Raw genomic sequence first — 15,250 nt, 5'->3', positions numbered from 1 at the left:
GCTCTGACATTGCCTGTTCTGAGGCCCTTTCCAGCTCAAATATTTGGCATTCTAAAGCCCCTCTCAGCCCTTATATTCTGTGATCAAATGAGATAATATATATGTAAAGTGTTATATGACTATTTGCTATTATTATTATTATTCTATGAATTAGTGTTCTGCAGTCACAGAGCACGAAGTGATTTACCAAGCTCGCCTGATAAAGTATAGCAGCCCTCTGATAACTCTAGTGGAGGAAATTAAAGTCCTTGTAGAAGGCAGGGGCATTTCTGAGAGTTCCAGTGTTCAGACACAACAGTTTCTGTCTGGATCCCTTCACTGCAGGGGAGGATGCTGCCTCACAGTCCCCAGGCACTCACCCAGGGCATCGAAAGCAGGCTTCAGCGAAACGTCCATCCAGCTGTGGAGCGTGGCTGACCCCAGCCGGAATCTCAAAGCTTGAGGATCCCCCTGGGCGCAGAACTGGAGGCTCAAGGCCTGTGGGTGTTTCTGCCAGCAGGCTTCCAACTGGGCCCGGATCTCATCGAAGCCATCTGGCTGCCAGGCCCCTTGGTCAGCATAGGCCTTGAAACAGCTGAGGAAGACGACGAGGTCAGCGTCGGAGCCACCTCTCAGGGGCGTGCCCCGGCCATAGGAGCCACCCTGAGGAGGAGACAAGAGCAGCCCTGGTGTGATGGGAACTTGGATGTATGAAGACTTGGAAAGGATTTTTGAGAGGCAGTGTGGTACAGTAGGCAAAGTCCTGGATTTGGAGATATTGGACCTGGGTTCAAACCTCCTTTGGCTCTGCTATCTGTGTGACTTTGAGCAATCTGCTTCCCTGCTCTGGCCTCAGTTTCCCTTTCTTTAAAGTGAGGGAGTTGACCTAGATGACCTGTCAGGTCCCTTTCTTTTCTAAATCTTATGATCTGGTCCAACCCCTCTTATCATAAAGATGAAGAAACTGAAGGTCAGAGAAGAGCAGTGACTTCTATTCCTTACACAAGTAGTAAGTTTCAGAACTTGATGCCATATTGCTTTGGTACCCTGGGTGCCATACTGCCTAGCTCTTACATCTGTATAGTAACAGGTTGTTTTCAAAATTGTTCTAGCTTCAGCCCTTTTGAGGTAGAGAGGCATCATTATCCCTATTTTACAGATGGGGAAACTGAGACCCAGATTGGAGAAGTGATTTGCTCAGAGGCCCTTGGTTCCAATCCCTTGCTTTGCCATTAATGCACTGATAGGGCCTTGGATCAGCAACCTTGCATATCAGTTTCCCAATTAATTAAATGAAGGGTTGGCCTAAATGATCTCTAAGCACTCTTCTAGCACAAACATTCTGTGCATCAGATCTCTGTCCAGAATCCAGGGTTCCTGGCTCCCAGGCTCAGAGCTCCTTCTGCCATCCCATGGAAAGGACTGTGTCTCTCATTCCCTTCCTCCACCATACTGAATCAGTTGCCAAAACTTACCAACTCTATTTCGGTGACATTTTCCCTACCTGCATCCCTCCCTTCACTTATGGTGTTACCACCTTAGTTCAGACCCCTGTCTCTTGCCTGAACTATTGCAATAGCCTTTGAACTGCTCTCTCTCTCTCTCTCTCTCTCTGCCCCAAGACTCTCCCTTCTCCAATCCATTCTCCACACAGCTGCCAAAGTGTACAGGTCTGACCCTGCCATTCCCCTGCTCCAGAACATTCAGTGAGTCCCTAGTGCCTCTAGGTCTATGATAAATTCTTCTCTTTGGCATTTAAAGCCCTTTCCAACCTGGCTCCTCACTGCCTTTCCAGATTTAAGGTAAATGAGTCCTTTCTGTGTCCACACTGGATTATTTGTTCTTTCTTGATTTCACACTGCCTGTCCCACATTCCTGGAAAGCTGTCTCTTAGAACACTTCAATTTCTTTTTTTCAATTCAATTCAATAAACATTTATTAAACCCCTACTATGTGCCAGGCACTGTGCTCATATCCCCACCACCTCCTCCTGAGCTCTCTCCAGGGGCAGTGCTGCCCCACCTCTCTACACCCTCAAATCACTATGTGTTTACTTTTGAAATATTTTTGTATTTTGATGTTTCCTTCAATAGATATCCTCAGTGCCTACCACAGTACCTGGCACACAGTAGGCACTTAAGAAGCGCTCGTCTATTGGTGAATTGTGCCTATGGACCTGAGGTTCCCAGTCTCCAAAGGTCTTTCAGATCCTGCCCTCTTGTCCCGGGTCCCCCACCTGTCTTCATCTTCCAGGCGGGAGGAGTTCCGCGCCTCACTCACTCACCTTAATGACTTTTATCACCCGGACCCTGGAGGTGGAGTTCTGAAAACACTTCTCCCGCAGCACCGTGCAAATGGTGTTCACTGCTTGCCTCACCTGATCCAGAAAGCCTTTCTGTGGCATGAGATTATCCTGCACAAACTTGTCCAGGGCCCTGCCCGGCGTCTGGTACAGACCCATGGCTCCCGTTTCAGCAGGTAGGGTTCTGAGCTGGCTTCAAGAGGAAGTTGTCCCTTACCTGGCTCACAGCCAAGCCATTTCAGCTCTGTTCCTCATGGGTGGGTGAGTGCCAGAGGCAGTCTCGAATCCCATTGGCTCACTGGGGAGAAAAACATCCCAGCCCCGTGGGCTGGTTTCGTTTCTTCTAAAGGGCTGGTCCTGCTAGCGGAAAGAACTGAGAGGTTGAAGCCCAGAGGGAGAGGCGGGGATGGAGGGAAGGAAGAGAAGGCAAAGGAGAGGAGGGTACTGTCTCTCCTACTAGAGAATTGAAACCAACCTCACTGCTATTGCAGCGGCTCTTCCCCTTCAGAGGCAGCTCCAAATCTGCTACCTGCAGGAAATTGTGGTTTCTTCCTCTTTTCTTTCTCTCATTTCTTTTACTTTCGATTTCCCTTTCTACCTGGATCCTTCCCCAGCTCCCCACTGCCTGGCTCTTCTTTCCCTCTGGGCAAAACCCTAACCCTCCTCACCCTCAAGCTCTGTCCCACCGCTTGCCCACCCCTGCCCCCAAACCTAGAGATGTCAGAGCTCCACGTAGCCCACCCTGCCGCTGAGTCCTCAGAAAAAACTGAAGCCAAATCAGAGGACAAAGGGACTGAACCATGGCAAAACACCCATGATCCTCCTCTCACAGCTGGGGAGGAGAGCGGACTTGATCCCCTGTTCTTTGGAACCAGGACTGATCATTGTAATCAATCAGAAACTAGTTGCCTATTAGGGCTGTTTTCATTTATGTTATTGGTGTTACCAGGTACATTATTATCTTGTTTCTGCATTTTTCACTCTGACAAATTTGGTACAGTGCTTGAAGTCAAGGTAGACTGGAGGTACAAATCTTGCCTCAGATCCTTATTAGCTGTGTGTCCCTGGGTAAGTCACTTAATCTCTATCTGCCTCAGTTTCCACATCTGTAAAACAGGGATAATAATAGCACCTGCCTTGCAGAGTTGTTAGGAGCACCAAATGAGAACATATGCAGAGTGCTTTGCAAACCTTAAAGCATTATATTATTAATTATTATTATTATTATTAAGCAGCTAAGTATGCAGTAGATAGAGTGCTGGGCCTGCAGTCAGGATCACTCATCTTCCTGAGTTCAAATCTGGCCTCAGACACTTCCTAGCTGTGTGACCCTGGGCAAGTCACTTCACCCCTATTTTCCTCAGTTTCCTTATATGTAAAATGAGTTGGAGAAGGAAATGGCAAACCACTCCAGTATCCCTTGTCAAGGAAATCCCACAAGGGGTCAACCAAGAGTTGGACATGACTGAAAAACAACTGAATGATTATCATTAATATTAATTAATTAATGTCTTCACTTTGTAGTTGAGGAAACCAAAGAGGTTGAGGAGAGATTGGCAGGAGGTTACAACAGCAGGATCAGGGTTGGCTCTTCCAATTCTTTTTTTTTTTTGGCTAGGCAATGGGGTTAAGTAACTTGCCCAGGATCACACAGCTAGTAAGTGTTATATGTCTGAGGCCGGATTTGAATTCAGGTCCTCCTGAATCCAGGGCTGGTGCTTTATCCACTGCACCACCTAGCTGCCCCCAGCTCTTCCAATTATTAGCCATATTTTCAGATTAGTGATGTTGTAAGTAAAAATTAAAACCAATAGGAGGCTACCAGAAAGAGGAAACAAAACTCAACAGAAGAGAAAAAAGAATAGCAAATAGTATGCTTCGATCTGCATTCAAATTCCATAGTTCTTTCTTTGGATGTGGATAGCATTTTCCATCACGAGGCCTTTGGAGGTGTCTTAGATCTTTGTATTGCTGGGAAGGGTTAAGTTTATCAATATTAATCATCACACAATGTGGCTGTTATTGTGTACAATGTTCTCTTGGTTCTGCTCACTTCACTCAGCATCAGATCATACAAGTCTTTCCAGGTTTTTCTGAAGTCAGCCTGCTCATCATTTCTTATAGCACAGTAGTATCCCATTACATTCATATACCACAACTTGTTCAGCCATTCCCCAATTGATGGGCATTCTCTCAATTTCCAATTCTTTGCCACCACAAAAAGAGTTGCTATGCATATTTTTGTACATGAGGGTCTTTTTCCCATTTGTATGATCTCTTTGGGATATAGCTCTAGAAGTGCTCTTGCTGCGTCAAAGGGTATGCACATTTTTATAGCCCTTTGAGCATAGTTCCAAATTGCCCTTCAAAATGGTTGGATCATTTCACAACTCCATCAACAAGGCATTAGTGTTCCAATTTTCCCACATCTTCTCCAACATTCATAATTTTCCTGTTTTGTCATGTCGGACAATCTGATAAGTGTGATGTGGTACCTCAGAGTTGTTTTGATTTGCATTTCTCTAATCAATAACGATTTAGAGCATTTTTTCATATGACTATAGCTGGCTTTAATTTCTTCATCTGAGAACTGCCTGTTCATATCCTTTGACCGTTTATCAATTGGGGAATGACTTGCATTCTTGTAAATTTGACATAATTCTCTATATATTTTAGAAATGCAGCTCCTCCAATTCTTGACTGTTATGTCTCTATGACACCCCACTGGTCTTCTCTTTCTCAGTCATTATTATTATGAAATTATTAATACTTATTAATAATAATGCTGATAGCCAGTATTTATATAGTGCTTTAAGACTGGCAAAGCATTTTAAGAATATTGTTTCATTTGATTCTCAAAACCATCCTGGGAGGTAGGGGCTATTATTATCCCTATTTTACAGATGAAGAAACTAAGGCAGGCAGCAATTAAGTGACTTGTCAAAGGTCACACAGCAAGTAACTGTCTAAATCAATATTTGAACTTGTGTCTTCTTTACTTAAGGTCCATCATTCTAACCACTGTACCATCTTCTCTTGGTAAATTTGTTTCTTTATATGCTTTGTTTTTATATCAAATTCCTCTCCCTTTCTGACCTCCTTAGTGAGCCATCCCTTCTAAAAACAAAAGATAAAAAAGAAAGAAAGAAGAAAAAAGCAGTCAAAACAACCAACACCCCCATCCCCATGAAAGGAGAATAAGTTCATTTTTTTCCGTTTTTCTCTGGGTCAAAGCTGAACTCATTTCTCTTAATAGTACGGATTGCACATGTATATACCTGATTGCTTCCTGCCCCAGGGAGGAAGGAGGAAAGGGACGGAAGGAGGGATAGAACTTAGAACTCAAAACTTAATTAAAAGAAAACAAATGTTAAAAATTGTTTTGATGTGTAATTGGGGAAATATCTGTATCTATATCTATATCCATATCCATATTTTAAAGATCTTTGCTGGCTATGAGAAAACAAGCTCCCATATTCTCTACTTGGGATTTGTAGGATCACAGATTTAGGGCTGAAACGGACCTTTGGGGCTATCCAGTCTAACCACCTCATTTTAGATTTTTGTTGTTGGTCAGTCCTGTCTGACTCTCCATGACCCCATTTGGAGTTTTTGTGGCGAAGATACTGAATCAGTTTCCCATTTCCTTTGGTTTCCTTTGAAATCCTTTAAATTTTATTTTGTGGATTTAAAAACATAATTCTGAGAAGGGGGTCCACAGGCTTCATCAAACTGCCAAAAGAGTCCAGGACTCAAAAAAGATTAAAAATCTTGGACATAAACTATGATCATTTCAGGTGGGGGGTTCAGTAGGGCATGAACAGCTAGCAAGGTCAGGAACAGTTGCCTCTAGGAAGAGGCAGGTAAACTCAGCTTTGGAGGAACCCAGGGATTCTCAGAGGGAGAAGGGAGAAGGGAGCATATGTCAGCCATGTTTTTCCTTTGTCATACTTACCTGACCCATTTTCTTCTATTATAGTCTTCTTCTGGTGCCCCATTGCTGTGGGGAGGTGACCTTGGGCTCTTAAAGGTCATCCCAGTGGAACCCCAGACCTCATGATTCCCTTTCACCTGGAAAGACTCCAAGTATGGAGTATGGCTATCGGTTGGCCAAGGACCAGTCTACCTGAGTTTGGGAAGGCACATTGCTGCAAGGTTGGCCACTAAATGATGGAGTCTTTAAATCATGATGACAGCTCTGGAGGGGTTGCCATGGGAACCCATGAATGGGCAAGCTTTACAGGTCCTTGCAGTACTTATGGACATAAGTACTCCCAGTAGGGAAACTGAGATCCAGGGAGGAGTACTAAGCATTTATTATTGTTGTGAGAGGCTGCCTGCAGCTGTTCCAAACCTAGTTCTCAAGATGGCATCAATGACTAAGTAGACACTAGCTATGGAGAAAAAAAGTCAACTTTATTTACCTAGTAAGCATAGAGTTGGCACATAAAGATCAAGGCTACATGTCGACTGCCCCAGGAAGTGCTTAACTTCCCCTTGACTCTCTACTCCTCATGGAGATGTGTGAGGGACTGTCTGATGTTGACTACTGCCAAGTGAAAGTTGTGGCAAGATGGGGTAGGAACAAGATATTAGGAAATAACCGGAGCTCACACTCCCGAGGCAGTGGCTGTGCTAGGTGGAGTTGTGGTGAACTGGGATGGGCTGGATACGGAGAAGTATCCGGAGCTCAAGCTCCTGAGGCAGTGGGCAATGCTATGTGGAGCTGTGATAGCTGGGGAAGGAACAGAATACAAGGAAGTAGCCGGAGCACGTGTTCCTGAGGCAGGGGGCTGTGCCACGTGGGAGTGGGACGGCAGAGGACGAGTTCCCTTTGCTTAGTCCCCTCCCTAAGTGCAACATCAACCCCAGACACCTCCTTCCTGTGTCCTTCCTGACTTCCTGGGTCACGTACTTTCCCTTTGTGTAGCACCAACCCCAGACGCCTCCTCCCGGTATCTGGGCCTGACTTCCTAGGTCAAGTACTCTCCCTTTTGTCTATGCACTAATCCCAGATGCCTCCTTCCTGTATCCGGTCCTAGCCTCCTGCGCCACTTCCTCTCCCTTGGTGCGCTAAACCCAGACATCCCCTTCCGGTATCTGATCCTACAATCAATGACTAGTAGGCGGGCTGAGGAGGAGGGGCTAAGTAGGTACTTAAGGAAAGGTAGTGGTCGAGCTCGCTCTCTCTCTTTGCTCCTGCTCTCTTGCTCTGGCCTTCCTGCTTGGCCTTGCTGTGATGGCCTCTGAATAAAGTTCCAGTGTTGGCACCTCCTGGTCGGGCTCGTCTCTGTGTGTTTATCCGGATAGGCTCCGAAGACTGGTAAGTAGTATGACCCCGGCAGCCTGCTCCTTATAGGAGGAGAGTGCACAGCGTGGCCGGCACAGAGATGCCATCTAAATGAGACTGCTGGGCTAGTGCCCAAAGGGTGAGGAACCTTCATTGGGCATCTCTTTTCATGCTATTTGGCCTCCAGGTGCTATGTCACCAGTACAAAGATTTAACATGATACTTGAAACAGAAACACCACTGTGTTCTACCTGCCCACTATCTAGTAGTATTCCCTAGGTCCCACATTACTAAGCCCTTAGTATACGCCAGGCATTGTGCTAAATCCTGGAAAGACAAAGACAAAAACAGTTTCTCATCTTAAGGAACTCAAGTCTATTAAACTGTGATCTTTAAAAAGTTCAAGAACATAATTTCTGAGTAATTAATTATTTTATTAATAAGGCTAGCATGTTATTAATAAAAGAGGTCAGTGGTACTCTCCAATGCCAAAGACCCCTCATGACACTGGGCTCACAATTTATATGTTCTTAGAAGAGCAAGTGTTCTTAAGGGTGGCAATCAACTCTGATTGGTTAACAATTAATGAGAGAATGAATTTTAGCATGGAAGGTGACTATATTACAATGAGGGGCTTGGAGGACTTGTACTCATCAATTTCCATATCACCTGTTTGACAAAAAGAAGAATCCACATCTTCCCAGACCTGTCTGAGTAAACACAATGAGCAGGAATCCATCCATTAGCCTAAACCTGGAATTTCTTTTCCTGGATAAGTCTTTGTCTAAGATTTCCCATACTGGTTGATTTCTGGATGAGGAAGTCAAAAAGGAGAAAAACCTTGGTCCTGATTCAATAATTAATTATTCATACAAGAGAGAAATGATCATTTCTCTCAAGGGGAGACATCATACTAGTAACTACATACAAATGAGATATAGATAGGAGAAATCAAGGGTGGCTTGAATTTCTACCTGGATCACAATCTAGGGGTTACAGGATTATAGCATCCCATATCCAGAGTTAGAAGATCTTCTGTTCTGTTTGGCTCAAGCCAACCTTGTTCATTTATAGATATTATCCCTATAAAGATTTCACTACATGTTTCTGCCACTAATTTTCTTGGAATTAAAGAATTTGAGAGTTGGGAAGGATTTTAGTAGCCCTCTTATCCAATACGTGCTATTCTCCCTCTGAGGTCACTGAGACCCAGAGGTTGGGGAGAACAGACTCAGAGAATTGTGCAGTTAGACTCCTGTTGGGCAGGAGGGTCTCCTTGGAGGTAACAATCGCTCACTTCCAATGGCACTGGATCGCAAATGTGGAAGTCCTCTTCTGAGAAACTGGTTGGGGGAAAGCCCTTGCTTCCTTCCTGGGTCTGCTCCACCTGAAAAGAAAACACATTTACCTTGGGGAATCTGCCTACCCATGATTTGGGAATGGGAGTCACTAAGGTCATAGAGGAAGAACCTTGGGCAGCTAGGTGGTGCCATAGTGCATAGAGTGTCCGGCCTGGAGTCAGGAAGACACATCTTCCTGAGTTCAAATCTGACCTCAGACACTTGCTAGCTGGGTGACCCAGGACAACTCTGTTCACCCTGTTTGCCTCAGTTTCTTCATCTCTAAAATGAGCTGAAGAAGGAAAAGGAAAACCACTCTAGAATCTTTGCCAAGAAAATCCCAAATGGGGCCACAAAGAGTCAGATATGCCTGAAAATGACTCAACAGTAGCAACAACAAAGAAAGAACTTTATACTAGTCTAGAGAGCTCCATTCTAGTCCTGGTTCTGTCACTAAGTGGCTTAGTGACCTTACTCAAGACATTTTTCCACCCTGAGCCTCAGTTGCCATGTCTATCAAATGATGATGGTAGAAGCTCAAGGTGGCCAGCAGTGTGACTGAAAATAAAAGGCTATGGGATCTTCTAATGAAGTCGAGGTCACTAACAGGTCTTGGGAAGTGACCACCCCAGGGCCCACTGTGGGAGGTGTACCCAGTGGGAGTACACTGTTCAGTTCCAGGGGACAAACCACTTTCTCTCTCTCTCTCTCTCTGTCTCTCTCTCCCTGTGTGTGTGTGTGTGTGTGTGTGTGTGTGTGTGTGTGTGTCTTGGTTCTGCGCATATCTCAGGACTCCACTGCTTAATTAAAAGGTTCTGTGGAAAGTGGTCTTCCTGGAGATGGACCAAAAAGGGGTAAGGGAAGGGATGTAACCATGCTGGGGTCCAGTTTAGGGTAACAGATGTGGAATCGAGAAGGACACCTTAGAACTCTTCCAAATCCCAAAGATCATGGAAAGTGCCAGTCTCATGGGAGCCTGTGATGGTCAGGGCACAGCTGGAATATTCAGGTCAGATCAGGAGTAGACCTCCAGATTCCAACTTCAGATTACCATGAGTATGAGTACTCTACAGTAGGAGGATGGGTGCTGTGCAGAGGCAAAGGCTGCCTGAGGGCATGGGGGCCCTTCCTGGGGGTGTCACACATACACACATGCCAGAGAAGCCTGTCACTCACCGGCACATGCCATGGCTGCACGCAGGTCCCAGACCAATTTTGAAAGCATGGGGCAGATGACCATAGTTGGGCTTCTTGTGCCAGCTTGTCCCAGCGCCATCGAATTCCACCCCCTACATCACCAGTTGGATCAGCTGGGTCCAGGATCACTGGCCTAAAGGGGAAAGCAGAGTTAAGGCTAATGAAGAGATTCCTCCCAGGTCACCAAAGCCAAGAATACGTTTGCTCCAGGAATGCCCCTCTCCAAATCCTTCAAGTAACATAGACTACAGTAATATTAATAGTTGACATTTCCATAGTGCTTTCTAGTGCCAAAGCCTTTGCTTTCAGGATCACAATTATTCTTCTAGCAGGCCCTGTGTGGTGGAGCACAGAGGAGGACCAAGGCTACTAGAAGAATCTTGCCCATAGTCATACAGGTAACGAGTAGGGAGGGATCAGAGACCAGGACACAGGCCACTGGCTACCAATTTCACTGGAAGACTAAATTTCCATGTAGGAAGTGGTTAAGAACATGATCTTGTGACACAGTAAGGGCTGGGGAGAGAAGGATCACACACTAATCATTGTATAGTATCTTATAGATGTGTATGCTCTGAATCCTGATCTCTCAAGTTCCTATAGGGATTCAGTGAATATGCATATAATTAGGTTGGATTGGATTGAACCAAGAGGGGTCTTGAAGGACATGGGAGAAAATTAATCCAAAGGAATAAAGCTTGAATGGTAGAATTTCAGAGAGCAGCATAGAGAAGACATTTTGGGTGGCAAGTGAGCCTTCCTAGAATCTCTGATACCAAGTCATGAAGTCAATCTGACATTCCACTTACACAAAGGACCGTTTTATGGGCAAGTTGTAAGTCAGAAGCTCAGCAGTAAACTTAGTCCAAGAGGGTGGCCTGAGTCAGGGCAGAAAGGTTCAGGGGACCAGAGACAGCAGCTTGAAATATTTGCCGATTTCAAGGGGGGCATGGATCTTATTTCTGGTACCTGGGTTTTTTCAGCTGTGATTGCAGGTACTCTCCAATGATCACATTCTGAAAGTCATAGTTAATGGTCCAGTAGATCCTGAGCTGTGGGTAGTGCGCTATCAAATACAGGACTGTCCGGAAGCCCTGAGCTGTGTTGAAATCAGTTACCTTGCTCCCATGCTCCCAGGCATAGACAGTCAGGAGCTCTAGGGCATATTGAGGGGGGAGATTGTCCATTTTGTCCTTGCACTGAGAAGGAAGAAGAAATAATTGAGAATGATCACTCCCTTGACCAATAACTCTGGCATTCCTCCTTCCTTTCTATCTCTCCCGACCACCAACCCCTCTCCCTGGGCATGTCTGTCACAGTCATATATGCCCACTCATCTCCCCCAATAGAATGTAAGCTCTCTGAGACTAGGAATTGTTCTCATTTCTTGTATTTGTATTCCCAGAGGCATATAGTAGATACTTTCTAAATTCATGTGATTAATGCAATGAAACACAATCCACATGCCTCATGTTGCATCCTCTCCTGAGTCACAGGGAAGGTCAGAAGCCATCTCATTCAGCTCCTTCATTTTAGAGCTGAGGAAAAGGCCAGGTGCCTTGCTGGAGGTCACACAGCTAGTGAGTGGCATGGCCAATGGAGTACCCATTCTCCTGTCATTGCCCTCAGGTGTTCACCTCCTGGGTAACCAAAGATTCCTACCATTTTATACCAGTGTTTCACCAATCTGATCAGACTTTTGAGCTTGGTGCAGCGCTGTTTGAGGAAGCGTGTCTGGAGCTCTGTGAAGCAAGTGGAGAATTCTCCCTCATTCCAGTATTCATTTATAAGTTTGATGTAGACTTGGGGGTTAGGTCTGAAGCCGTTGGTCACCTGGCCTGTGGGGGGAAAACCAACTCAATTCAGCCAGTGTTGGATTAGCACCAGTTCTGCTCTGATCAAATGAGCAGGGAAGTGAGGATAAGGTGCTAGGGGTAGAGACAGAGACAAAAGGCAGGCTCTGCCCACCAGGAGTTTGTATGTAGAAAAAAAGAACCATACACATGAAAAGGCTGACAATACAGGGCACAGAGAGTAAGTCCTGCAGGACCTCAGGGGAGAAAGATCATAGTAGTATCAGTAAAGGTTTCCTAGAGGAGTAGGATCTGACCTGGGCCTTGAAGGAGGAGTAGAATTTGGAAAAATGAAGTAGAAAGAAGACATTTCCAAAGGAGAGTATAACCCGAGCATGGGCTTCTAGGTGGGAGTGGTTATGGTTTGTTCATGGAGCAGTGAGGAGGCCAACCCAGTGGGAGCAGAAAAGGAACACTGGAAAAGAGTCAGAGGGAAAGTAAGAGAAACTGGACCCTGGCTATTGTTTTGGGGGCTCTAGCTGCAGGCCTGGGCAAGTTTTCTCTTTGCTGTCTGCCAAACTCCTGGGTGTCTACTTATAACCTTATGTATGTGAGAACACTAGGGTTTATTCTGGATTATACTCAGTTATGGCCATAGGTCATAAGATTTTAGAACTGAAAGGGGCTTGGAGATTCATGGATTACAATAAGGAAAAGATAACTTCAAAACATTTTAAAAAACAGAAGAGAATGAGGATGAACATTTAACATATACAGAGATATCTTAACATCTCCAGCATGCTGGCAACATGCAGTCCTTTTTAATAGATTCAACTATCCTTTCATACTGGAGAAGGATTTACATCTGAAGAGATATCACACCCTTCTTCAAGGATATTTTCCCTACTGTCCTAAATCACTGATATGCTACATTAGTAGAATTCCTGGAGGAATACCTTCAGAGAGACATCAATTTGGTAAACTTAAAGGATATTACCTTCTAAATGCTGCCCCCCTTCTCCCAGCGTTAGCTCTGGAATTACAAAATGGGGAAAGAATTTTGGATATGTGTGCTATTCCTGGGAGCAAATCAACAGCTCTTCTACAGTGTGCCTATCCAGATTATTTTCACTGTAATGAGTATGATAGCCTGCCATCAAGGTGGTTGAAGCAGACACTAGAATCCTTTATCCCATGACCCATGACAAATATAATAAAAATATCTGAATTGGATGGCAGAGAGATAGGAGATACTCAACTTGAAATATTTGACAAGGTATTAGTTGCCCCATGTTCAAATGATTGAAGTTGGCTGTTCTCTTCTGATACCCAGAAGGCATCCTATAGGTTAAACCAAAGAAAGGAATTGCCTATTATGCAGATAGAATTACTAAGTGGTGGTTTCCAGACTTCTCAACCCACAAAAGCCAAAGGCAACTTACAAGGTCAGTAGGAAAGACCTGGGTGTGAGAGGAGCACACTCCATACTTGGCCCCAGCAAATCAGGAGCAGGCTGTGGGAGTGACTGAATCAGCAGCAGTAGCTCTTGGAGCTATCAGCCCACAGACTCAGTATTTGAAAGTAACCTATTTGGACTTCCAGGAGCCAAGATGTCAGAGTAAGTAGTAAGTAGCTCTCACTCTCCTTTATTGACCTTAAAAAACACAGAAAATATTGCCCCAGGAAAAATCCTGGAATAGTGGAGCCAGCAGAAAGAAGAGATACAGCAGTCTTTTAGTTCAGGAGGCTAGGGGGATAAATGGGAAAGGTCCCTCTTGCTATGGCTGATGAGGACCAGTACAGGATGGGAGGCTCCCAGCAAGCCCCGCTTCAGCAAACAGCAGGAGATCCTGAAGTGGTGGAGCAAGGCAAGCACACACCAGCCACTACCACCAGCTCCAACTCAGCAGCAGGTAAGCTACCAGATGCCTCCAGCCTCCAGCTGCCAACATCTGAAGCCCCAGCACACAAAACCAGTAACCAGACCCCTAGCCCCCAGCACAAGAAGCCTGGGTCAGGCCCCCTGTGCTCCAGAAGCAGAGACCAACTTTAAAAGCCAGAAAAAAAAGGCAAACAATATGAGCAAGAAGCAACAAAGAAAAACTATGACCACAGAGAAGTATCTTGGTGACAGGGAAGATCAAAACACAAATTCAGGAGAGGACAACGTTGTCAATATACCCACATCTGAAACATCAGAGGGGAATATGAACTGGTCTCAAGCCCAAAAACCCTTCTTGGAAGTGCTCAAGAAAGATTTTAAAAGTCAATTTAGAGAGGTAGAAGAAAAATTGAACAGTTCCTTTAAAAATACAATTGACAGAATGGATAAAGAAAACAACTCCTTAAAAAGTAGAATTGGCCAAATGGAAAAGGAGGTAGAAAAGCTCACTGAAGAAAACAATTCATTAAAAATTAGAATTGGGAAGCAGAAGCTAATGACTCTATGAGACAACAAGAATCAGTCAAATAAAATCAAAAGAATTAAAAAATTGAAGAAAACACAAAATATCTCATTGGAAAAACTGCCTCAAGGAAAACTGCCCGGAGGTCCTAGAACCATAGGGTAAAATAGTCACAGAAAGAATCCACCAATCACCTCCTGAAAGAGATCCCAAATTGAAAACACCAAGGAATATTGTAGTCAAATTCCAGAATTATCAGGTCAAGGATAAAATACTGCAAACAGTCAGAAAAAATCAATTCAAATATTGTGGAACCACAGTCAGGATTATGCGGGACATTGAAGCTTCTACATTAAAAGATCAGAAGGCTTGGAATATGATATTCCATAAGGCAATGGAGCTTGGATTACAACCAAGGATCAACTACCCAGCAAAATTGAGCATAATCTTTCAGAAAAGGAGATGGACATTCAATGAAATAGGGGACTTCCAGATTTTCTCTGATGAAAAGCCCAGAGCTCAACAGGAAATTTGATCTTCAAATGCAAGACTCCAAAGAGGCATAGAAAGGAGACATTGGAATTTGCATTAGCATAGAAGAGTCCTGGCCTTCAAGTGAAAAAACATACAAGTAGAAGATGGAGATGGGGCCTGTGATTTCACAGCATAAAAAACTTCTGGATGGGAAAATTCTGTCAAAGTTGACTGGCATGTTCTCTTCAACTGAGAGAATTATCTAGAGAACTGAAATGTTATGTGACTTATCCAGAATCACACAGCCAGTATGTGTCAGACAAAGAAACTGAATTCAGCTCCTGGATTTATGGTCAACTCTCCACCTACTATACCATACTGTCTCAAACAAAAAGCATATATAATGTGTCAAGCACGTTATACATTTGTATGACTGTATTTTTTCAATACATTTTTATGACTATTTTTTC

At 44.4% G+C, this 15,250-nt stretch overlaps 1 protein-coding gene and 1 pseudogene across 1 annotated transcript in view; one reads left to right on the top strand and one right to left on the bottom strand.

The window, feature by feature from the left end:
• Positions 1-15,250, bottom strand: part of OAS3 (2'-5'-oligoadenylate synthetase 3) — a 33,574-nt gene that overhangs the window by 15,743 nt on the left and 2,581 nt on the right. The window contains exons 3-9 of the mRNA XM_027862116.1: positions 11,771-11,946; positions 11,078-11,307; positions 10,088-10,241; positions 8,804-8,958; positions 2,581-2,641; positions 2,264-2,470; positions 360-642 (exon numbers count right to left, since the gene is read on the bottom strand). Coding sequence (XP_027717917.1) covers positions 360-642; positions 2,264-2,470; positions 2,581-2,641; positions 8,804-8,958; positions 10,088-10,241; positions 11,078-11,307; positions 11,771-11,946 — 1,266 coding nt within the window. The remainder of the gene's footprint in view (positions 1-359; positions 643-2,263; positions 2,471-2,580; positions 2,642-8,803; positions 8,959-10,087; positions 10,242-11,077; positions 11,308-11,770; positions 11,947-15,250) is intronic.
• On the top strand, positions 12,332-13,523 carry LOC114043115 (annotated as a pseudogene).

This window comes from Vombatus ursinus, unplaced genomic scaffold (assembly GCF_900497805.2).
Source record: "Vombatus ursinus unplaced genomic scaffold, bare-nosed wombat genome assembly UNPS02001287.1, whole genome shotgun sequence".
Taxonomy (NCBI): domain Eukaryota; kingdom Metazoa; phylum Chordata; class Mammalia; order Diprotodontia; family Vombatidae; genus Vombatus; species Vombatus ursinus.
This window is presented reverse-complemented; position numbering and strand designations above follow the sequence as displayed.